The sequence below is a fragment of the Notechis scutatus genome, chromosome 6 (genome assembly GCF_049901735.1).
Source record: "Notechis scutatus isolate UNSWTSFEM ecotype Mainland chromosome 6, rNotScu1.2, whole genome shotgun sequence".
NCBI classification, from domain to species: domain Eukaryota; kingdom Metazoa; phylum Chordata; class Lepidosauria; order Squamata; family Elapidae; genus Notechis; species Notechis scutatus.
In genome coordinates, this window is record NC_142014.1 from 76374948 (window position 1) to 76400235 (window position 25288).

The 25288-nt window shown below is 45.1% G+C and overlaps 1 protein-coding gene across 5 annotated transcripts in view; it reads right to left on the minus strand.

The window, feature by feature from the left end:
- Positions 1–25288, minus strand: part of GATA3 (GATA binding protein 3) — a 93392-nt gene that overhangs the window by 47355 nt on the left and 20749 nt on the right. For 2 of the 5 annotated variants that reach the window (XM_087968900.1, XM_087968898.1), the window contains exons 2-3: positions 21076–21814; positions 10085–10618 (exon numbers count right to left, since the gene is read on the minus strand). In XM_087968900.1, the coding sequence (XP_087825026.1) occupies positions 10085–10618; positions 21076–21316 (775 nt within the window). In that variant the 5' untranslated portion in view covers positions 21317–21814. Of the gene's footprint in view, positions 1–10084; positions 10619–21075; positions 21815–21989; positions 22838–25288 lie in introns of those variants that run through there. The other 3 variants (XM_087968897.1, XM_087968899.1, XM_087968901.1) reach the window with 3 other exon arrangements.

Genomic DNA, 25288 nt, shown 5'->3' on the forward strand with positions numbered 1-25288 from the left:
GCAGCAGCTGCTCTATTGAAAACTCAGCAACTGGATTCCCATGAACATCTCAAGCCCAGTTTTAACCAAGTTTGGGTTTTTTTGCTACTCGGAAGGTTGTGCAAACCAACCCCATTTTGCTAGTTTACGATACCAGCTTCTCTGAGAACGCCGAACATTATTATTCACTATTATATTAGGTTTGCAAGGCCGCCAGACTCCTAAATTGAGTAGCTTGCAAAAGAAGAAAGAAAGAAAGAAAGAAAGAAAGAAAGAAAGAAAGAAAGAAAGAAAGAAAGAAAGAAAGAAAGAAAGAAAGAAAGAAAGAAAGAAAGAGAGAGAGCAGTAAAAAAAGGAGGGGGGTGTAAAATGGTTAATTTAGCAATATGGTGTATGAAATCCAAATATTGTGTGAATTCAATCATGGTGGTTTGCAAACCACCATCTGGGTAATTTTGTATGATGCATAAAGCAAGTTCCTATTGTGGGTTAACTGTACCATGGTGAGAACAGGCCAGAATTCGAGCTAATGTGGAAATCAAAATGTTCCTAGGCCTTTTGGAAGGACACCTAGAGTGATGCCCACTTCTCCAAGTATGGGTGTAAGCAGGTAACCCAAAACTTTACCCAGGCTTGCAAAAGGAAACTCCCTTCCAACGTTTGAGGGACCTAGCAACTGTCCATCAAACCACCTCCTCAAACATGGGTGTAAGAAGATGACCCAAGACTACCTCCAAGCTCTCAACAGAAGAACCCCTTCCAACATCTGTGGAACCTAGCAGCTGTCCATCAAACACCTTCTCAAACAACAAGTGTGTAAGTAGATGAATTAGGACTATACCCAGGCTCTCCACATCTGTAGACCTAGCAACTGTCCATCAAACCTCTTCTCTGAAAATACAACCTACCCTGAAAGTAAGTCCTAGCTTGATTTTTTACATATATGCCCAATATAAGCCCTATCCCCAAAATAAGCCCTAATTAAGATCTCAACCCCTCCAGAGTACACGGGTAAAAATTAAGCTAGGGTGGGAATGTGGGGGTGGAGCTGCCCTACTCCTTACCTTTGGACAGTTGTAGCCAGGCCTCGCACATCCCAACACCTGCCTTGCCGGCCTATTTCTTCTGCAGCCCACAAGGCCGGCAAGGCTTTCCTGGAGGTCTCTGTAGCTGATAACAAAGCTCTGGATCGATCCAGAGCTCTGTTGTCGGCTGCACAGGCCTTCAGGAAAGCCTTGCCAGCTGCAGAAGAAGTTCCTGAAGGCCTCTGGCAGTGAAAAGGAGGCCGGGGGTGACACACGCAAGTGAGATTAGTCAGTGGTTGACATCCCCCAAAATAAGACCTGGTGCTGTTTGGGGAGGGGGGAACACTGGCTCTTATTTTTGGGAAAACACAAGATAAGTAGATGAATTAGGACTATACCCAAGCTCTCCACATCTGTAGACCTAGTCCATTCAACACTTTCCCAAACAAGTGTGTAAAGTAGATTAATTAGGACTATACCCAGGCTCTCCACATCTGTAGACCTAGCAACTGTCCATTCAACACTTTCCCAAACATGTGTTGAAGTAGATGAATCAAGACTATCTCCAAACTCCCAACAGGAATGTCCCTTCCAACATCTGTGGACTTAACAACTATCCATCAAACCAACCTGGGACATTTTGCAGCCCCAAATCAGGAATCAACCACGTACATCTGCGCAGTTCCTTACTAGGAAGCTGAATTCTGGACAGCTGGATCCCATGCCAAGAGGCCAACATCTGCTACCCTTAAGAGCACAGGCCAATTTTGAGGGATACTCAAATCCTCGAAGCTCAGGGCTGTCACTAAACAGGCAGCATTTGGTGCCAGAGACTGCAGCCTTCCTCAATGTGTGCCCATAAGTGATCCCAACATTTCTGTCATTCAGTAAGACATTAGCTAAGTGACTTTCGCCCCACTCTACGACCTCTCTTGCCACGTGGTTAAATGGATCCCTGCATTGATTGGTGAGTAGGCTTTGCTTGTCGATAAGGGACCATGTGACTTGGGGACACAGCAACAGTCACAAATATTTACCCAGCTGAATTTTGAACCTGTCGTGGCCCACCAGCAGCCAGCAGAGCTGGCAGCAGATTCAGACCGTGAGGAGGTTGGGGAGGAGCGTGGGCCAGTCCTGGAGTCTGGGGAAGGCTCTGACGAGGGCTCTGCATCAGAGGCAGAGATGGGGCCGGGGCCGTCTGACAGTTATCAGCTGCCTTGGGAATCAGAGATCAGTAGGGCAGAAAAACAGCTGGAGCCTGTTCCCAGTGTGCACATGCACAGAGCTGCCAGCCGAAGGGAACAGTTAAGGAACAAGGGTCAACCTGGGAGTAAAGCCACAGGTGGATGGTGAATGGCCCCTCCCTTAGGGAATAAAAGAGGAGCAAAAGGGGAGTGGGGGTTTTGCAGGAGACCATTCGTTCATTTGGGTGAAGATCTGTTTCTGCATTCTTGCCAAGTATTGTCTGCCACAGTGTGACATCTGAAAGATATCGGCCTGGCAACTCTCCAAGCCTGATAAAGGTCAGTAATTGTGGAATCTCTTGGAAAGACTGTTGGCCGGGACTTTGCTGGAGAGGAATTCACCGTAAACTAAATAAAAAGGAGTTTATTGGGACGAGGAGTCAGCTTCACGCTGGTGGGGAAGCCTAGGTCAGAAAAAGAACCCGTGACCCTGGGGATGCTGCAAAAAAAGAGTCATAACTGTGAAAAACGGTCATAAGTCACCTTCTTGAGCGCCCTGGCAACTTTGAGCGATCGTTAAATGGGCTGTTGTAAGTCAGGGACCCCCTGCAGTCACCATCCCCAGATAAACCAGTTGGCAGGTGGAAGTTGAGTCTTCTTTTCGGTTTCCTCTCCTCCCTCCCCTTTCTTGTTTTTTATTTTTATTTTCTCTCTCTCTCTCTCTCTTTTACTTTTTCCTCTCTCCTCAACTTGCCTGTACAGAAAGAGACTGCTCTAGATTTACTCTGTATGTGTGTGTGTTTGTCACCGTTAACCACATCCTGACTCTATTAAAGTCCCCGGCATTGAACAAACAATGTAACTGTCGCGTGCAGCAGCCTGACAATAATTGGATTAAGTAAAACGGATCGGAGAACTAAAAGAAGGAGAAAGAGACGAACGGTGCCCGGCTCAGACAGCGGATGTCTTCCGCATCACACCCTGGAAAAACCCTGAAAACTGATCTAGTGGGGGTTAGGGGAGGAGCCCCTCTTTCTCCTCGCAGCAGAGAGACCAGAGGAGAAGAGGAAGTGGAGGGAGGGGGAAGCAAAAACACAGGAAAAATAAAATTATTTTCCCAAAACGGAAGTCAGGGTTTTGGCGCCTCTCGGCAAAGAGGCTAAAGACATTAGCCGTCTCGAAGGGGGAAGCCATCATCAAACCAAGTTTGACTGCTTGGGTGCCTTTAGTGGGGCTGCTGGGTCTGGCAGGGGAAGCCTTAGATGACCCCCCCCTGGTGTGTGTATACACACACACACACAAACACACACAAAAAAACAACCTGTGGGTGGCTGGAGTTCAGAAGCCGCAGCTGCCATGGCGGCTTGGAATGTATTGGCCGCTCCCCATAGTTTCAAAACAACCCTGATCATAGTCCTTGACATACCACGGTTTCATTTAGCGACCGTTACCGCGGAACGGCAACGGGGAGTAAAAAAAAAAGGTGACCTAGCCCTGTGCCTCGCACTTACGACCGTTGCTGCAGCCTCCCCTGGGGGAATCACGTGATTCAAAATTGGGACACTCGGCAACTGACTCGTATTTATGACGGTGGTGTGATCCCTATTGGGCGAGCTTCCGACGAGCAAGAAGTCGAGGGAAGGACCCCAATTCACTTAACGGCCATGTTATTCACTTATCCACCCCAGTGATGCGTTGAACGACGGTGACAAGGAAGAGGTCATGCCACCAAACGGCGTTAACGAATGCCTCATTTAGCCACAGAAATGTGGGGTCGTAATTCGAGGACTACCTGCATGGCAAATTGAGTCTTGGCAGAGCTAGCCAAATCTATCTCTGAGGAACAGTGCTAGTTCTCAGCTAAGAGGCCTCCATGCAGATTGTTCTACACCGGGGAGGGAGGGAGGGTTATTTACTTAAAGCAATTTATTTACTTAAAAGCAATGCCTCCCCCCTCCAAAAAAAAAAAATTGTTAGAAATACTTCCTCGTACAGCAGACTCACTTTGGGTCACTGCCTTTGTGAAATATCCTCATGCAAATCGCAAAATATTTGGGAGAGCAGCCCAGATCAGCCAGTCTAAACAAAGTTCCCTTTTTCTATTTAATGTCTCCCTGATTCATTCATTCACTCACTCACTAACTCTCTCTGAGTGTCTCTCCCTCCTGATCTCTCCCCATCCCTCTCTCCTTCCCTCCCTCTCTCCCTATCTCTGCCTCTCCCTCTCTCCCACCCTCCTTCGTTCCTTCGCTCTCTCCCCCTCCTTCCCTCTTTCCCTCCTTCCCTCTTTCCCTCCCTCCTTCTCCCTCTCTCCCTTTCCTTCCCTTCCTTTCTCCCCTCCTTTCCTCCTTCCATCTCTCCCTCTCTGCCTTCCTCCCCCTTTCCCCCTCCCTCCTTCTCTCTCTCCTTCTCTCTTTCTCTCACTCTCTCTCATTCCATCTTTCTCTCTGGCTCCATCTCTCTCTCACTTTCTCTTGCTCCATCCCTTTATTTCTCTATCTCGTGCCATATCTCTCTCTCTCCTTTTCTCTCCCTCCTTCTCTATCTCGCTCCATCTCTCTCCCTCCCCCTCCTCTCTCTGTCTCTGTCTGTCTGTCTGTCTGTCTCTCTCTGTCTCTCTCTCTCTCTCATACAGGGAGACACCGAACCTTGAAAAGGCCAGATTAAAAATGAACTGGTCCCAGGGAAGGTGAGAAAGAATTGAGGGAAGTGAAGGAAAGACCATTCTCTCTCCATTTTTCCTCTTTGCTGAGGGAAGTTACTGAACCAATAAACAAAATTTCCGGAACACATTCGGTTTTTGTGGTTCTCCCTCCCCCATGACACCACCCTTTCGCATGCAAAGGCATCCGTACCCCCCTGGAATCTACTCTCCAGAAACAGGTGACTGAGTAGCAGGTTGGGGCGGGGGGGGGGGGATATAAACTTAGCAAACAGGCTGGGAACAGAGCATGCAAGAGAAGAGACGAGGCGGAAGTCGGTTCATTATGGAATCTACTTTCATTTTTATAAAGGACTCTTATCATCTTCGGGATTAAAACAAGAAGGAGAAGAAGGAAAAGAACAGAGAAAGAAGAAAGGATGAGGATGTGGATTTAAATAGGAGCCATGCCAAATGGTGGTTATAACATTAACACTGTGGATAGGCAGAGATAGACAGATAAAGAGGTAGGAGAGAGAGAGAGAGAGAATTGTGGGGGAGAGAGGCAGAGGGAGAAGGAAGGAGAGAGAGAGAGAAATACATAAAGATAAATAGCTAGATGATTGTTAGACAGCTAGAGCTAGAGATGGAGGGAGGGAAGGAGGGAGAGTGAGAGAAAAGAAAGAGAGAGAGAGAGGAAGAGGAAGGGAGGGAGAGAGAAAGAGAGAGAGAAAGAGAAAAAGAACAATTAATCAGTGGAACAAGAGAGAGAGAGAAATACAACAGCTAGATGATTGTTAGACAGCTAGAGGTAGAGATGGAGGGAGGGAGGGAGGGAGGGAAAGTGGGGGGAAAGAAAGAGAGAGAGAGAGAGAGAAAGGAAGGAAGGAAAGAAGGACAAAGTGAGAGAGAGAGAGATCTCCGCAAGTGGATTTCCATATAAACTATGGTTTATGGACAATCTAATTGCTACAGTTCCTACAAAACCCTGAAGTCTAAACTAACCATATAATCACAACAAACAAGGCTAAAACTCCAGTTGGCTACTTTCAGCTGGTTGCAAATAGATGGAGAGAAAGGTGCCTCCTCAATCACCTCCTAAAACTCCAAAAAAAAAAAAAAAACCAAACAAACCATCTTGGCCTGCCTCTTGTGGCCTGGCACTCACGAACCTCTAGCAGACAATGTCACAACAGAGATGCAAGCCAGATACACCGACTTGCCTAGGAGGGAACACTTTCCAAAGCAGAGTAAAAAACAGACAACTCTAGGGGGCTTCTGTGGGGGAAAAAAAAATAATGTTTGCTTTTTTTGAATAGTCATATTGTGACTTTAATTGGATAAATGGCCTTTAATTGGATAAATGCGACCTTCTGACAAGCAAAGTCCATGTGAGGAAGCCAGATTGAATTAACAACCGTATTGCTAACTTAATAATTGCAGTGATTCACTTAACCACGGTGGCAAGAAAGGTCGTAAAATGGGGCAAAGCTCATTTCACAACTGCCTTGCTTAGCCACAAAATTTGGGAGGGGGGGCTCAATTATGGGCATAAATCGAGGACTACCTGTGTGGAACACTCATTTTACCTTGTGAACGAACTTATTTTGAAACGTAACTTGCAACCTAATATATGACTTCTTGAGATTTTGTTTACATCCTACGAAATTGATCACAGCCCTTTGTTTTATGTGTATCCTATCACTGTTTTTCTTTTCCATACATTTTTCCTGCTGCTATTCGTGTATTTCCTACCAAGCGCCAAATAAATGAATATATTTTTATTTCTATGCGAGGCAAAATACATGTCTTTTGCTGCCTACTTAAAAAAAAAAGTGTGTGACAATATTACATGGATGTGGCATTTGCATATTAACTTCTTCACATGGCCCATCGATTCTGAATGTTTCCTTTTCCCCTCCGGTTCATTTCAACGCTACCCAGGCCTGAAGGAAGTGATTAAACTTAAAATCTGATTTAACTTTCTGTCCCCATCTCCCATGAGGCAAAATTAAAGGGGAACTTTGCTGTAGTGAGTAAGGTGATGGCCTAGAAACTAGGAGACGGTGAGTTCTAGTCCTGCCTTAGTCATGAAAGCTGGTTTTTGAGCCAATTACCTGGAGATTGTGAGTTCTAGTTCCATGTTAGGTATGAAAACTGGCTGGGTGAGTTTGGGCCAATCCCCAGGAGATGGTGAGTTCTAGTTCCCCCCCCGCCCTTAGGCATGAAAGTCAGTTGGGTGATTTTGGGGCCAATCACCAGGAGACGGTGAGTTCTAGTCCTGCCTGGGGCATGAAAACTGGCTGGGTGACTTTAGACCAATCATCAGGAGAAAGTGAGTTCTAGTCCCGCCTTGTAGGCATGAAAGCCAGCCAGGTGAGTTTGGGGCCAATCACCAGGTGACAGTGAGTTCTAGTCCAGCCTTAGACCGGAAACCCGGCTGGGTGACTTTGATTCTGAATACGAGACTCTAGTCTAACCCTATCTAGACCCCATACTAAATTGTCTTAGACAAAACCCCTTTATTCAATATTTTTGCTTGGCTTTGGCTACATTGGGATTAGAGAACCATCAGCAAAGGGTTTTATTTCTCTATTATAAGAGCACCTAGACAGAAATTGAGTCTCCTTGCGTGCTGAATCTTATTCTGTTTTCCAAGTCTTTTTCAGAGGAATCCTATTTCCTGCAAAGCAAAGAATGGAAATGGCTCCAAATCACAAATTATATCCTCATGTCGGTTGCCTTTCAACATTCTGGTATAGGCAGGAGAGTTATCAAATCATCAGGGGAAATACTATTATATTTTGTTTCATTTTTCAATTTAAAGACCACCCAACTTCCCAGTTACGGGGCGGTTTCCAATTTAAAAAAATTAAAAACTTTTAAAAATAGACCTTTTTTTTCATAAAATAACATTTGCAACAAGAAAAAAAAATTAAAAAGAGACAATCATATATCAAAAGAAAAGTACGCATTTGACTGGGAGACAGAATCAAAACCCCAAAAGGCTTAACCGCCATCATAGCCCACGAGAACAACCAAAACTTAACAATTTGTAAAACACACACATTTCTTTCTTTCTTCAGGAAATATTCTGGAGGAGCCATTACACCGATGACCACAAGTGAGATTGCAAATTCTGTCACTAAGCAATTCAGTCATTAAGTGAGACACACTCAATTCTATGACTTTATGCTACAGTCGTTAAGCGGATCAAGCAGTCGTTCCACTAACCCAACTTCCCCCATTGACTTTGCTTGTTGCAAACTGGCTGGCGAGTTTGCAAATGGCCATCGTGTGACCCCCGCAGCCATCCTCAATGCGAGATGGTTACCAAGCCCCCCCCCCCCAATTGCAGTCATGAACCCATGGGGATGCTACAACAGTTGTAAGTGCGAGGACTGGTCATAAGTCACTTTTTTTTCCAGCACCATCATAACTTCAAACGGTCACTAAATGAACAGTCATAAGGTCAAGGCCCACCCTCCTGGGTCCTGCAAGGTGATAGCAAGCCCCATGACCTCACTGAATGGGTGGAAACCTACGGAGGCATTTCCTCAAAAATAGAGTCGCTTTGGTTTTTCCCAGCCAGGTCGTGAAAGCAGTGGCATCTAGAAGTCCCAGTTCTCACACGGCAATTAAGGGTGCTCATTCGGCATCCAAGAAGGCCAAGTGACATCATCTTCCTCGTTGTGCAAATGACACAAGGCAGCTGAGGTAATCGATGCCAGGGTGCCACAATGCACGCAACATTGCTGCCTGAAAGCCACTTCGGATTGGTGATTAAGGCATCAGGCTAGAAACCAGGAGACTGGGAGTTCTAGTCCCACCTTAGCCATGAAAACTGGCTAGGTGACTTTGGGCCAATCACCAAGAGACTCAGTTCTAGTCCCGCCTTAGTCATGAAAGCTGACTGGGTAACCCTGGACCAATCACCAGGAGACTGGGAGTTCTAGTCCCACCTTAGTAATGAAAGCTGACTGGGTAACCTGGACCAATCACCAGGAGACTGGGAGTTCTAGTCCCACCTTAGCCATGAAAGCCGGCTGGGTGACTTTGGGCCAATCACCAGGAGACTCAGTTCTAATCCCACCTTAGTCATGAAAGCTGACTGGGTAACCCTGGACCAATCACCAGGAGACTGGGAGTTCTAGTCCCACCTTAGCCATGAAAACCGGCTGGGTGACTTTGGGCCAATCACCAAGAGACTCAGTTCTAATCCCACCTTAGTCATGAAAGCTGACTGGGTAACCCTGGACCAATCACCAGGAGACGGTGAGTTCTAGTCCCACCTTAGCCATGAAAGCTAGCTGGGTGACCCTGAGCCAATCACCAGGAGACGGTGAGTTCTAGTCCCACCTCAGCCATGAAAGATGGCTGGGTTATTTTGGGCCAATGACCAAAAGATCCTGAGTTCTAGTCCCGCCTCAGGAACAAAAGCTGGCTGGGTGACTTTGGGCCAGTCATTCACTCTCAGCCCAACCAACCTCACAGGGTTGTTGTGAGGAAAATAGAGGAGGAAAGAGTATTATGTTCACCACTTGGAGTTATTTGTAAAAAGAATAAAAGATGGGATACAAACAAGAAAACAAACAATAAATACATATTGTATCAGACCTCAGAAACGTGTCATAACATGGGCCAGCTTCACATATTGATTTAAATCACAGTTTGATTAATGCTGGTTTCTTCAACAAGACTGATGACTCAGCCCTAAATCATGGTTGACAAATCAAGGTGGTCAAATGGGCACCCCAGAATCGTTGTTCCCCAAAACAAACTTCCTGTTTGTCTAAATCCCAAGTGGCAAGGAGATTCTGAGACACCCACCCTGTTTCCCTGAAAATAAGACCCAACTGGAAAATAAGCTCTGGCATGATTTTCAGGAGGCTTGTAATATAAGCCCTACCCCGAAAATAAGCCCCAGTTAAGATTGTCAGCCGGGCGGATGCATTTGGACCATTTTTGTATTTCTCCAAAAATAAGACCTAACCAGAAAATAATGTGTCTGTTTTGAGCAAAAATTAATATAAACCCTGGTCTTATTTTCGGGGAAACATGGTATTTGACCTCCTCTCTGACCGTTCAGTGGGTCTGATCTTTTTTACAACAGCTCCCCAGCCTCGAAATATGAAAACACCACTCCCAACATGTTGATAACATCTGCTCTTCTTTTGAAGCACCATCCAAACTTCTTCCCCATCCACCCACCCAACCGCTCCTCCAAACCAGGAAGGAATCAAGAAGGACCCTACCTGTGCTGGAACGAGCCTTGGGTCTGGATTTGCACCCAAATCCAGTTGGTGATCCCCCAAGGAGACTGCTTGGAGGGAAAAGTCCAGAGCCGTATTCAGGAACGTAGGAAGGATAAGTGGTGATCGGATGATGACCAGAAGAAGACGCTCCTAAGGACGCCATGTTGCTCCGGGAATGAGACGATTCCAGCTTCATCGTTTCGGCCAGAGACACCTGATATTTAATGCACTCCTTCTCCTCTTGACGGCTGGACCCCGTGGAACCCGGGGTGGAGATGGAAGGATCTGGGGAGACATCTTTAGGAGGGGTGGGTGGGAAAGTGAAGAGGTGAGGACTGGAGTGGCCGGCCGACAGCGTGGAGGTAGAAGCTGGAGGGTAGACCGAAAGAGGCCCCGGCGAGCTGTGATGGATGGGAGCTTTGGAGAAAGGACTCAGGTTCCATGGAGCAGCACTATGGTGGCTTCCCAGAGCTTTGCTCCCATCCAGCCAAGGGAGAGAACCGTGTAGCAACGGTGGGCGACACACCTGGCTACCTGCCGGGACAGAAAAGGACAAAGGAGGGCCTCTGTTAGGTGGGCTTCTCTTGAAACTGACTTTAAGATCAGGTGAAGAACCCATCAAACATCCCAACCAGGCCACCCAACACAGGTACAACGTACAACCGCAATGGGGCCCCAAACTACCATTAAGCAAGATGGCTGGGAAGTTAAATTTGCCTCACTTTATGACCTTTCTTGCCACGGTTGTTAAGTGAATCACTGCAGTTGTTAAATTAGTAACAGAGTTGTTAAGGGACTCGAGCTTATATGTGTGTGTGTGTGTGTGTGTGTGTGTGTATAATTGTTGTCATTCCATTTCTTTCCCTTTACAACTGTTTTTGTTGTAAACAGGAGGAAATGGAACATTACACACACACACACACACACAATATATATATATATATACACACACACACACACACACACATACAAATATTTATATAATATATATATATATGTGTGTGTGTGTGTGTGTGTGTGTGTATAATTGTTGTCATTCCATTTCTTTCCCTTGCAACTGTTTTTGTTGTAAACAGGAGGAAATGGAACATTACACACACACACACACACACATATATATATATATATATACACACACACACACACACACATACAAATATTTATATAATATATATAAAACACACACACACAAATATACCCACACACATAATATGTGTGTGTGTGTGTGTGTGTGTGTGTGTATAATTGTTGTCATTCCATTTCTTTCCCTTTGCAACTGTTTTTGTTGTAAAGGGGAGGAAATTGAACATTACACACACACACACATATTTATATAATATATATAAAATACACACACAAAGATATACCCACACATAATATGTATATATGTGTGTGTGTATATAACTGTTGTTCCATTTCCTCCTCTTTACAATTGTTTTTGTATAATTTGTGTTTGTGTGTATGTGTGAGTTTGCATGTGACTATCAAATATATATACACATGTACAGTATATACGTGTGTGTGTGTGTGTCTATTATATTAAATATCTATTGCATTGTTGTTGCTCCATTTCCTCTCCAGTACCAACCATTCTCATACCACAGACAGTTTCTAACGGTCAGTGGGCTTTCCGCCATTTCCTCTGTGATGACACAATAGCATCCAAAGAAGGAAATGGGGCCTGGCCTCTTTCAAAACCTGAGGAAATTAAATCAAGCACCTTGAGAGACCACCTGGGCCCTGACTAAATTTTTGTCAATGAGCACATTCCCCTCTCAATCCAGCAAATGCCTATTTCAACAGGCCACACACACACACACACACACACACACCAAAAGAAAGAAAAGTAGGTCAAATCTTCTCTTCAAACCAAGCTTGCGGGTGGACAGTCATTGCCTTCCTTCCCCGTTGACCTAGCTTGCCAGTTGGTCGTAAAAAGAGGATCGCATGACCCCGGGGGACCTTGCAACCGTCGTAAATGAGTCTGTTGCCAAGCGTATGAATTTGGATCACATGGCCATGGCAGTGTGTGTGTGTGTGTGTGGATGGGTGGGTGTGTGCTGCAATGGTTGTAAGTGTGAAAAAGTCACTTTTTTTCAGTGTCATCACTTTGAACAGTCACTAAATGAACTGTGGTAAGTCGAGGACTGCCTGCCCTCAGGGCTTGCCCTGTGAGTATCAGTGGGAGTGTTCTTGGAGACTCACTCCTTGCTTTTTATTGCTTCATACAAAACAATAAAATAACCCCTTAATTGGGGCAAGACTGGCAGGGCAAACTACCTAAATGTAGATCAACAGAGAGTGAACTGGATGTCCTTCCAGCACTGATAACGTTACCTAGTTGGGTCATGAAAGGTCTGCAGGAAAGCAGCCAAGCTCAGAGAGCACCAGGGACCCCCACAAAATCTGCTGGTTTACCTCTGTACAATCCTCCTGGGCATATAGTTTTGGCACTACAACCCTCCCCTCACCAAAAAAAGAAGAAAATTGATGTTTCTGACCATAGCGTTATGATCCGGGTTGGGCTGCTGGCGGTTCTCAGGGGTTCGGGAGAGCCCCTAGCTAAGATACTGCGCAGTTCAGAGAACCCCCAAATCCCACTCCAAATCCCCACACAACCCATTTTGGATGCAGGTAAGTGCAGGGCGCATACAGAGGCTCAGGGAAGGCAAAAAAACAGGCCTCCCGGAAGTTCGGGAAGGCCGGAAACGGGCCCTTTTCCAGCTTCCAGAGAGCCTCCGGAGCCCGGGGAGGCCATTTTTGCCCTCCTGGAGGCTCGACTGAAGCCTCCGGAGTCCGGGAAGGGCAAAAACACCAATACCACCCCGCCGTGGTGCAGGTGGCTGGCTAGGCCACGCCCATCATGGCCATACCCACCCAGCAACTAAGCAGAGAACCCATTGCTAAAAATGTTCGAAGCCCACCCCTGGTTGTGAGAGTTAGCCACACCGCCCCCTCGGTGGGCCTGTGTTGACTAGTCGTTCTGCGGAGCCCATTGACCACCATATTGAATCACAAGCTTCATGGGGGAGGGTCTCTACTGACTATATCAGGGGACATTGAACAGGTGTCATAGTCATACAGCACAGAAGATGCTCAGATACCCTCAGCCGATGAGGTGGTGGCCATGCCAAGAAGTTCAGCTGTTATCATTTGTGGGATATCTTAAAATTTCTTGAAATTTCTTTACCATCACAATCCTCCATAATCCAGCCATCCTTCCTGAGAATATGTCCTCCACACCTCTGGAAGGATAATCTCAATTTTTGTCACTCTGTTCCTACCAGTTGAGGACGATGGATATCATATGGTAGTTCCACATATCTGTAGAATTGGGGGATGAAACCCAGGAGCTAAACTATCTCGCTCCCAATGTAGGCTTATACACACAAAGCAAACTAGCTTGATAAAAGATGCTAGAAAATAAAAAATATAAACAAGAAACAGACAAGAAAATAAAAACAAGAGACCCATCAAATTGCTATTTTTTGATACTCCAAATAAACCATGTCTTAACCAGAATGTAGTAGCTTCAAATATCAGATTTTCTTTTTCTGGGAGAAAAGCTTTTAAAATCAAATTAAGCTGTTCACCATGTATGAATCGTAACCATATTATTTTCTTTTTCTGCAAAAAAAAAAAAAAGTGGTTTTATAATTTTGTTTTTCTCTCTCCACTGGAAAAAAAAAAACCCTTCGCTTCTCAATTTCTTTGCTTGGAATGGCTTTCTGTCAAAACCAATGTAGAAAGGAGAGAGTGGGGTCTTATATGATAAATATATTTCAGGGTTAGGGAGCTATTTGTGAAAACAGCCAAACTTCTGAAAAATCATTTCACTGGGAAAAAAGCTCCTTTCATTCTAGCAGATGTTTCATCAGTTAAACTATCCGAGGAGAAGTTGTGAAAATTCAAATAAATAAGTTGGGAACCTATTTCTTAGTAAAAATTATACAGAATCCAGTCCATCCTACAGATGCATTTTTCTATACAGTACTCATTCTTTCAATTCATAAATAGAAGGTATGTTTGACTGGAATAAACGAGCTAATTCCTACTTATTTGCCAAGTCAGGGCTCCAAATTTTTTGGAAAGCTAACCTAAATGTTGAGAGGTTGTACAAATGAAGAGTTGGCCATCAGTCATCCAGAGCTTGGTTTAAAAAAAATGGGTGACTATATAAATGCTTTAAATAAAGAAGATAGAAGCTGCCTTTAATATACTTCGGAAGTTAGACCCGAATAAGGACCCAACCTGTTTACTGCTACAATTTTGAATATTTGTTGAGAATCATTTAATTCTGTGGAATTAACCACTTAGTCAATATTTTTATCGCTTCCCACAAATAATATTTTTACAGAGAAATTCCTACCGCATATTCAAGGAGGCGATTTTTGCTTTGAATTATATTCTTAACCAGGGATAACCAATTCTTCTGAAAATATTGTAGATTTCCACCACAGCCCATTTAAGGGGGGGAAAAAACTCAATTTCTTCCATTCAAGTTCTGCCATTTTTCAAAGAAGTTGAGGGTTTTATTAATATATTGGCTAGAATATATATATATATTGGCTAGAGTTCTGATGAAGATAGATGAGATCACCAGACCCATCCACTTGACACGACTCTCGACTCTCGTCAACCCTGGCAAATGTCTCTACTAGGAGGTGTAACTATACCAGTCTTAACCAACTACTTCTTGTGGATGTGAGCAAGTGACCGTAACACCTTCAACCCTGCCAGGAAAAAGTTTCAACTGCTGAACGCTGCCAGCTGTTTTAAAGTGAGAAGAGCAGGCCCACCAAAATCTTGGGTGATCAGCTGGCAATCCTATCAGGGTTAAGAGTATCGTGTCTGCCCACCCAACTAGGTTTCAAGAAACTTTCTGGCTTAGAAAGCAAGCGGAAAGGCGATAACAAGCGATACTCTTAGTACATGAGGTTGAAATCCCAGGGTTCAGAAGAAACAGGTTAAAAGCTGCCATTCGCTGGTTGCCATTTGAATTCTCATTCTCCTTGGCTTAATCCAGGCTCCAGGCTGCCATCAATTCCTTGCTCTCTTCATCAACACTTCAATGGATCCGGCCCCAGGGCTCTGGGGTGTTACAGGGCAAAATATTTGTCCAGCTCTAATTTGGGGGCCCCTTCTGTTTTCCCCCTTTTGGGACAGAGGGCTAAATTTAAAAAGCCAGGGGGGCCCCCCCCCGGGCCCTCAACTGTAAGTATTAAGCATTCTCTTAGCTCCGTATCTACTTGCCAGATCCGAAGTAGCACTATCAGAATATCAAGGCAGCATGCTTTATTCTTTAGAAACAGTGTCTGGACGGACAGACAGACAGACAATAAATAGCAAATCGAGATAATAGAGATAATTTGGATGTATAATATGATGGAGAGATTATACTACATGATAGTTTTAACTAGGATGTATAACATATGGGGGGACGGAAAGGGACTGGATGCAACCTGTGCACAATGGCGTTGTATAGCTATGAAGAGTTATGTATATTAAGGAAAAAATGTACAATAAGCCTTAATAAAATTAATAAATAGCAAATCTGGCTGATCTCGTGGAAATTCACTGAACAGCCCTTAGGATTTGTGATGCACCCCAACAAAATCAACTTGTAATCCGAAGTGCCCCCTCCCCACATTTCTGGGTAAAAGTCCAAGAAACCCCCAAGAAGGGGATCATTTGAGCCTGATAGCATAGGGCTGCAGATCCAGAAAAGACGGAGGGGGAGCAATTAATTTTCAATTCTTGACTCCTCCATTCTGGTTTTCGGAAAGCAACCGTAATTTTTTTCTCAACGCAACCCGACCTGAGTATAAAATTGCATCTTCTGATCTCATCGGTGGGGGTCTAAAATGCAGCCAAACCAGCTATGTGGGTTTAACTTAGTGCCCTGGGGGGGAGGGAAAGGGGGGAACTAAAGGCATCACATGGCCTTAGGGGTCTCGGTGGCGACCTCCAGAGTAAAATTTAGACCAGTTTCTCTTCTCAGCCACCGGAGCTGCCTTTGCACAATGCACGTTAACAGAGTCGGTTTATAAACTCAAGCCACCAAACTAGCCCAGGTGAAGGCATGAGTGGGGTCACTATTTGCAAAGCACTGGTTAATCCAGGAACCAGGTTAAGGGTGTTGTGTGAATGCAGTGTCCGCAATCATCTTCAGCCACCCCCACCCGAGAGGCGAGACCGATAAACGTAATAAATAATAATGTCAAATAATCCATATTTGCAGTACTGGATCCGGGAAAGGAAAGCAGGTTTTATTTTTCAAAGCCGCTTTTGGGGAAACCATCAGCTGCCTGGATACAATTTGAGGCATGTCTACTCGAAAGTAAGGGCCTTCAACTCTTCATAACTGGATGGAGATGAAATGATCAGAATTTTGCAAAAAAAAAAATGGGGGGAAGGGCAATCATTTCTTTCAACACCTGAAGGATGGATTTGTGTGTGTGTGTGTGTGTGTGTGTGTTTTCCTAAAAGGAGACCAACTGCTCCATCCATCCCATCCAGCCCTTTGCATTTTCACCCATACTCAAGACTCCTGCAAGATATTGTAATATTTAAGAGGCCTCCAATTTCCCTAGTCAGACCTCAGCCAGCCAGCCAGCCAGCCAGCCTCTGGCATAGGAAAACCCCTTCATTTCAACCACCTCTCGTCTTCCTTCATTCCCTCTCACCCCACAACATAATCCTGGTATGCAAACTGCCCCCCCACCCCAGTCCATTTAAATATATTTAAATTCCAGGGAGGGTTTTGTTTTGTCTTTTTAATTTTTTTGGAAGTTAAAAACACCATGACAGAATAGGGCTGGAATTGAACAGAGGCATCAATGCAATTAATAAGAATTCATTATTCCTCTAAGAAGTGCCTACAGGGAGTAGAAAGAGGGGCCTCCTATATATATATATATATATATTAATTAATGACTGGATTGTAATTAATTAATGACTGGATTGATATATTAATTAATGATATATATATATATATATATATTAATTAATGACTGGATTGTTTGGCTAACCATTTATCTTATTTTATTTTTATTTTAAAGCCAGGCTTCTAAGATTATTGATTGGGGGGAATTACTTTCCTTCTTATCTGTTCTGTTGGAGTAAAAATCTTTCTTTCAGGGGCAACAGAGAAAAAAAAAGATTGCTGGTCATTTAAATCTTTATTTTTATTTTATCTTTTTTGGGGTTCCAGGATAAATGGCTCCCCATCCAAAAGCAAATTTCTTTTGATTACCCACCCTACTGAAATCGAACGTAAAATCATAGCAGTCTCCATCCTGCGTTTTCCCCCCTTGCATTGGGAATCCAGTTTCAAACTAATGATGATTTAGGGGCCTGAAGACTAAAACATATAAAGAATTGGTGGTTGGAATTGGGTATGTCTAGTTTGATGAAAAGAAGAACCGGGGGATGACGCAATAGCAAGTCTTCCAATATTTGAGGGGCTGCCACAAAGAAGACGGAGTCAACCTGGATATGTTGGATAACCATTTTTTCTGAAGTGGTATAAGGTTTCCTGCCTAGGCAGGTGGTTGGACTAGATGACCTCCAAGGTCCCTTCCAACTCTGTTATTCTATCCTATCCTACCCTATTCTATTCTATTCTAAAACCTGTTCTCCTGAAGGCAGGACAAAAAGCAATGGGTGGAAACAGCAACCTAGAACTAAGGAGAAATTTCCCCACAGGGAGGACAACTAACCAGTGGAACAACTTGCCTCCAGAAATTGTGGGTGATCCATCATTGGAGGTTTTCAAGAAGAGACTGGACACCCATTTATCTGAAATGTTCTAGGGTCTCCTGCTTGAATAGGGGGTTGGACTAGAAGACCTCCTAGGTCTCTTCCAATTCTATTATTCTATGCTCTAAGCCCTGGCTTCTTTTATTCATGGGTCACCATTTTAACTTTTTTTTTTTAAAAAAAAAAAGACAAAAATCCCTTCCCACTCTTGTTATTCTGTTGGGCACCAAGGAAAAAGCCGCAGAGTTGATCTTCTGCTTGTGGAACTTAAAAAGACCAACCTTTTATCAAAAGAAATAATAGTAATAAAATGATTGGATCTTTTGCAACGATGTAGCTAGCGCGCCCTACCAGCAGCATTTGGGGCATAACCATCTAGTTTATTTAATCCTCGCCTAAGAAAAGAAAAAACCTAGGAAGCCAGCCCTACTCATGGCAGATCAAAGCAATGGCTTGCAAGCGAGTTAAAAGGAAAGGGCGGAAAGGACTAATAACATTTTGTAAGACACAGTGAAAAGTCTAATAATGACCCAAGCAGTTACTAATCAGGGGTTTTAATTTGGGTTGCTCAATTGCCCGGATTGTAGGTGTGTGGGGGGAAAGGCTGACTTCTCTTTGCCTTTAACTAGCACATTATATTCCAAATTATCAGGTCTATTTTTCCTAATCTCTCCCACACCCTGTACAACTAATGTCTAATTTGGAAGTATGGTTGAAAAACACTTTTGAAACCTCCTTAAGAAGGGAACGGAGGAGAACGGAAGAACAGATTCATTTCTAACGCAATCCGCATTTGCATTTCCACCCTTTTTAAGGGAAAATATACTGTATAAATATTCCTTTTAGTTTTGAATGCTCGGAAAGCAAAATATAGTGTGTCAGATCTGGAGGAGAAAATAACTTTTAGATCTTAAAAGGAGACTAGATGCGAGGGAAGACTCAAACTTTAAAGCTACCCTTCACTCAAAAAAGGAGACCAAAGTTAAAAGTTAAATCCTGGTTTCTAAAGGCTAAACCCACCTAGGTTAAGAATTTCATTCAGCTAGAAAGGAAAGCAAGTTGGATTTGCTTCTGTGTAAATTTTGTAAAAGTGGGGTTTTGCAAAGGAAAGTATATTTAAAAAGTATTTATGAATTCAAGAGCCCTTAGGTTATCAGACCCTCCTGAAATTAATATTATACGCTCCCTATTCACACCTGGGTGACCCTTATCAAATCACTTATCATTGTGTGATTCCTCCAAACTGCCCAGTGTGGTAGAAACTTTGGCTAAATCCTGACCAGTTCATTTTGGGGGGGGGACAAAAGATATGTAGCCAGAATCTCACCAGCTAATGAAACACGGTCTCTACAGGAGGGTAAATTATTTTGCTCCCCTTTATGACTTTAATTCCATACCAATAAGAGAATATTTGTAACTCAGGGATAAAATGAGGGGTCCTTGGTGCTCTTTAAGTTTGCATGTTTCCTTGCAGGCGTTTCATTTAACTCCATACATCAATTTTCTCTTTCTCAGAATTATCTTTAAGGAGGTGTGCAGGCATCGTATTTTATGCATTTTTCCCACTGCCTCAGTTTACAGGGGTATTTGTTTTTCCCCCTTTCCTCGATCCAACACAACGGGCTTCAAAACTGTTGTCCAGATGTCATATTCTGGATTTTTTTTTTCCCTTTGGCATTGGGATTAAGGACACGAAAGGACACCCAAGAGAGAGAAATCCAATGAATAAAAGCCAAAAGTTTCCTTATGGACACTTTGAGTGCAAATTACTCAACAGGCCTCTCTCTTCCTACTGTTGGGTTAAAACCCTAGGCCATCCCAGCGTTTCCCCCAGAGCGTGTAGAGCTCAACCAACCATAGTTAAGGCTTCCTGGAATTGGGTCTCACACCTTGTTAAAAAACCATGTCTGTCTGCAACCCACCCAATTCCGTTTTAGGCTAGTTAAAACACATGCAGATTTAGAAGACAAGTCCTCTTTCGGGATTGTCTTGTCTCTAAAACTGGTTTTAGAGGATTTTACCCTACAAACCCAAGTTATACTCTCTCTCTCTCTCTTTCTTAAATAAGGCTGAATTCAGAAGTGCTCCTTCGTTCCTCAAAACAGGGATGAGTCCTCCTTGCCAGGGGAAATCAGAATGAAACCTGGAATTAAGGAACCGACTACCCCCAATTCAATTTGGCCTACATCTCTATTGCAGAGACAATCGTCCTTAGCCTGATCAAAGAAGGAACTGGCGGCAGTGTCGCTAACAACAGGCCAAGTTTAGGAAGCTTAAACTCGGTTTCTTTTCTTTTTATTTTTCAAACAGCGAGCTTGGAGTCAATAAGTCGTGTGAATGTGACCAGCCCTAAGCCAAGGTTGAATAGACGCCCGAGATCTTTCGCTGACCCAGTAAAAATGGGCCAGGGGAAAAGAAGAGACGAAAGGGGGGAGGGACAGCTGTGATATATAGCCCAGCAAATAATAATAATAATAATAATAATAATAATAATAATAATAATAATAATAATAATCCTAAACACTTGGGAAGTGTTGACTAGTGATTTGTGATATGAAACCCAACATAGTTATCGTTTGCTGTGTATACTGTCATTTTTATGTATAATAATAATATCCTCCAACACTACCTTAACAATTTCTAGGTCCTTGGTTAGGACTCGAGCTGTTGAGCTACCAGCCAGCCCCAAAGGCATTGAATCTCACCAAAGATTAAAATAATAATAATAATAATAATAATAATAATAATAATATAATAATAATAATAATAATAATAATAATAATAATAATAATAATAATAATAATAATAAAAAAAAAAACCGGATAGGATCGCTGGATTTTAAACCACTTCTGGCTTTTTTTTTTTTTTTTTTTTGCAGAATTTGCTTTGCTCGGCCGCCAAAACTGCAGCAGGGGAAGCTAAAGCGTGCAAATAGGCAGAGGGTGAGGAGAAATGCACGCCCGCTCTTGCTCTTTCACTTGAAACACACACACACACTCACACTCTCCGCTCGGTTTCCGGAGGATTATTTTTTGGTGGGGTGGTTTTTTTTTTGTTGTGTTTTTGCCTTCTTTGCTGGCTGTCAAAAGTAGCAAGTTTGGGGGAAGGATTTGGAGGGGAGATCCGAAAGGGGATGAAGGAGCGACATGCATGTCGTCGTTTCCCCCGCTGGTCGCCCCCCCCGCCTCCTCTGACCCCCCTCCTCCCATCCCCCGCCGGGGCACACTCACCGTGATGGGTCGGCGGGTACCTCTGCACCGTGGCCCGCATCGAGTTGCTGTAGTAGGAAGGGACGGGGTTGCCCTGCCCGTCGATATTAAAAAGTACATCCATTTCCTCGGCCAGAGGATACTGCGTGGGGTCCATGTAGGAGTGGCTCAGTCCAGGGTGGTGGGAATCCGGGTGCTGCCCGTTGAGAACGGCCGGGTGGTGATGGCTGACCCACCGGGGTTGATCTGCGGTCACTTCCATGCTGTCCTCCGCGGGATGGCCGGAGAGAACGGCTCCTCCTGCTGCTGCGGCGGCGGCTGGTGCTGCTTCTGAACAGCAGACGCCCCCTCCGTGCAACCAAAAAAAAAAAACAAAAAACGGAAAAGGCAACCGAGTCCAGGTGGAAGAAAAATCAACTTTCACTTGAGCGAAGTTTTGCTGAAAAGTGTTTTTGTTTTTTGTCTAAGAAGAAGAAGAAAAAAACAAACCCGGAGCAGGCAGAAGTTTTCTGCAAACGTCTCTCCGCAGGGAAAAAGCAACCGGAGGGTGTTTGGAAAGGAGGGGGGGCCGCGGGTGTTGCTTCGAATAAAACGCTTTTTTTTTTACCCCCCTCCAAACCGGAGCGAGGAGGGGAAGGAAGGAGGGAGAACGAGGAGAGAACAGCCGGAAAAATCACCGGCAGAAAATTCCCCGCCGGCGCTGTCCAGACCCTTGTCCCGGATCCGACCCTTTTCTGCTTTCCCTTCCAACACGGATCACCTGCGAAAGAAGAGAAGGAAAGGAAGAAGGAAAAAGGGAGAAAAAAGGCAGATTAGAAACGCCAAAGCGGCCCTTTTGCACCAAACAAAAAAACCGTCCCGTACAATCGGGCATTCTTGCAAACTTGCTGGGACCTCCACCCACCCCAAAAAATCCGGGACACAGACAGACTCACCTTCTCTCGGCGCAAAGAAAGCGCCGCGATCTTTCGCTTTCGGGATCGGAGCGCAAATGCAAGAGCTGCACAGCGCCGGCTTTCAAGAGAGCCGGGAAAGGAGGAGGTGGGTTGGGGGGGAGAAGAGTCGTTTGCCCGGGCCGGGCGGTGGGTTTAAGGGCCTTTCGGCCCCGCTGCGTCTTTCCCCCCCGCCCCGGGAGTGGGGTTCTCTTCCCGACGCGGTTTCGGTCGGAGGGAAGGGAGGGAGCCGGAGTGGGGAGAAGGGGGGCCCCGCGGTTGGCAGGCAGGCAGGCGGGACCGGCGGCAGTTACTCTACCGGGCGGTTGCTCTGCATTTCTGGGCGGCCCTTTTGAACGGAGAAGCTTGCAAAAAAAAAAAAAAAGGCGTGCGCGGAAGAGCGAGGCGAAGCGGTTGCTTTCTAGAACGAGGCCGGGGTTGGTTTGGGCTCCCTGCTTGCCAGGGTCATTTTTTGAATGCAACGGGAGCCAAGCAAAAAAAAAATTAAATTAAATTAAAGGAAGAAGGGAGGGGAGCAAACGTGAAAGGACAGCGGGTTTTTTTAAAAAAAAACAAAACAAAATAAAACAACGCCGGGAAAAAGTTGCAAAGGAGAAGAAGGAGAAAAAAAAATCGGGCGGCTCAAATTGGCTTCCTCCACTCCCTCCTCCTCCTCTCCCGCTCTCTCTCTTTCTCTCCCTCCCCTTCCTTCCTTCTCTCCCTCTCTCTCTTTTTTTTTTAAAGGGAAGGCTTTATTTCTGAAAGAACCAGGATGGCGCCAGCAGGCTCCGTATTAAGAGACAGCTGTGGCGAGACGCAACTTAAGGACGTTCCCGTACCCTCGGCGGGGAGGGGCCTGTCCTCGAAGAAGGGGAGGGGGGAAGGAAGCCAACGGGCGGCCGGTCCCCCTCCCTCTGCTCTTTCTCCCCTCCCTCCCTCCAGAAGCAGCGTCTTTATTCCTCCCACTCGTACCTGGGGCGGAAAGATTGCGCAGGATGGCCAACTTGAGAAAGAGTTAATCATCACCAGGCAAATTTAAGCAAGGGGGGGGAGGGGAGAGGGAGGGAAGAGAAAAGATTTCATCCGCGTTTCCTCCTTTTATTTTATTTTTATTTTTTTAAGGAGCACTCCTTTCCCAAGCGCGCGCCCGGGAGCTCGCATCCAGCAAGGCCCTCGCCCCCTCCCCAAAAAACCCACCCAAATTTCCAATTTCCGAGAAAAAGAGATGTACAACAGGGGATACGATCGAGGGGTGTGGTGGTTTTGCTAGGCTAAAGGAGAGCTGCGCGTGCAAGCGGGGAAAGGTCTAAGGCTAAGCGGGCTTCCTTATACCCCACCCACTCACCACCCACCTACCCAAATTAACCGAATTCAGACCCGAGGGGAGGGGGAGAAAGTCTTAATGTAAGCAAGTGGAGGGGGGAATTTAAAACAATAGGTCGGTTGGCCCTTAAAAGAGCGGGGAGGTGAGGCGTCTCTGGCCAAGTTCTCGCTTGCGTTGGAATGAGCGTTTCGCCGGTCGCGCGTGGGTGCAACACGGGAATGTTTTAAAAGAGGCCGGAGAGCCCCAGGGCGCGTCACGTTTTCCTTTGCTGCCAACCCCGGTTATTATTCCCGTAACATATCCCCGCCGTCCAAGCGGGAGAAGAAAGGTCTCCTGCTTGGGGAGGGGTGGGGGGTTGGACTAGATGACCTACAAGGTCCCTTCCAACTCTGTTCATCTGTTTAAGAAAGGCGCTCCAGTTTTTAAGTCCCTTAATTAAAGACAAGCCGCTCCTGAAACGATTGACTTTGAGGAAAAACGGGGAGGGAGAGAGAGAAAGAGAGAGAGGGAGAAAGAAAGAGAGATAGAAAAAGGAGAAAGAGACAGAGAGAAAAAGAAAGAGAGATAGAAAGAAAGAGAAAAAGAGAAAGAGAAAAAAAGAGAAAAAGACAGAGAAAAACAGAGAGAAAGAGAGGAAGGAATGGATACACTCAGAGCCAATCACCGCCCTCCGCTCGCCGAAAGCCGTCGCCGATTGGCTGCCCGCCCCGCGTTCGAACTTTTAACAATTCTCAACGTTCTGTCCATTGAGCCATTGGCATCCCCTAGTGGCTCATTCAGACGCCAGAAGCCAGAGGCGCGGGGGGGGGGCCCGCTTTTCCAAAGGCAGCAGAGGGGCCCCTCCTTTCCTCCCCCCCCCCTTTTTTTTAAAAAAAAGTTTTAATTCGCACAGGTTTTACTTTCCTCGGAACGAGGGGGAGAGAAAAAAAAGGGGGATCTCGAATTTGGAGGGCGGGAGGATATGAGTTAAGAGCCTAGGTTTATGGGGCAAACCAAAGCGCAGGAGAGAGGATCGAGTCGGGGATCGTTTTAAAATCAGGGAATGTGAGGAGGGGTTGCTCGATCGCCACTCCTCTCCCGGACCCCGCGCAACTGGCTTTGGATCGGACCCTTTGGCCTGGATCGCGATTGCTGCGCGCACGTCTGGGAAAAAGAAAGGAGGATTAATTGACTTCCTGAACGCCGAGTCCGTAACTTTACATCTGAATAATTAATCCGTGGCTGCTTAAAAGAGTACGAAGTGTCCTCGCTTAGAAGAAATTCACGTGTAGCCCGTCACGCCGGAATGTTCTGCCTTTAACTTCAGAAAGAACAGCTAAAAGTTCCGCCTTCAATCATTTCTGGGTTGCCTGAATTGATTTCCGTGGGGGTGGGGGTTACTTCGCTGTCAAAGATCTACTTTTCGATCTACTGGTTTTGGGGAAGAGGGATCTAGTCGAACCAACCGATGCGCAAAGAGCAACTCGATTGTCCTGAATTGTCTTTAAACTTCGGGAGTTTAAGACCACCAAGAGGTGCAAGTAATCGTAGCAAATAAGCCTCCTTACTCTTCATTAGATTTTATTTCCCGCCCTGCTTTCCTGGACCTTTTCTCTTTCAATCGGTACCCAGTTTAAAAAAAATCATTTTTTTTCCTTGCTATTTTTTTTTCAGTTCCACAAATGATTCATCTTATGAAATATTGGCTCCCAGATTTAAATCAAAAAGTTGCGGCAAAAAGTCCGCAGAAGCTTCGATTCTGGCTGATTTGCATTTGGGTTAATTGAACAGGAGCCCCAATAAAATAAAAATGGGATTATTCCCATCAATGGGATTATTCCCATCAATCCCAATGGATTGATTCTGTGTAAAAAGCCGGAAAAAAAGGAGCCATTAAACGAAGGCGCTTTTCCGCATTTCCGAGGCTATATAGGCCTCTTTCAGAATATTCCACAGTATTATTTCCCACCCCCACCCCTTCTTAAAAAGAAAAGAAAAA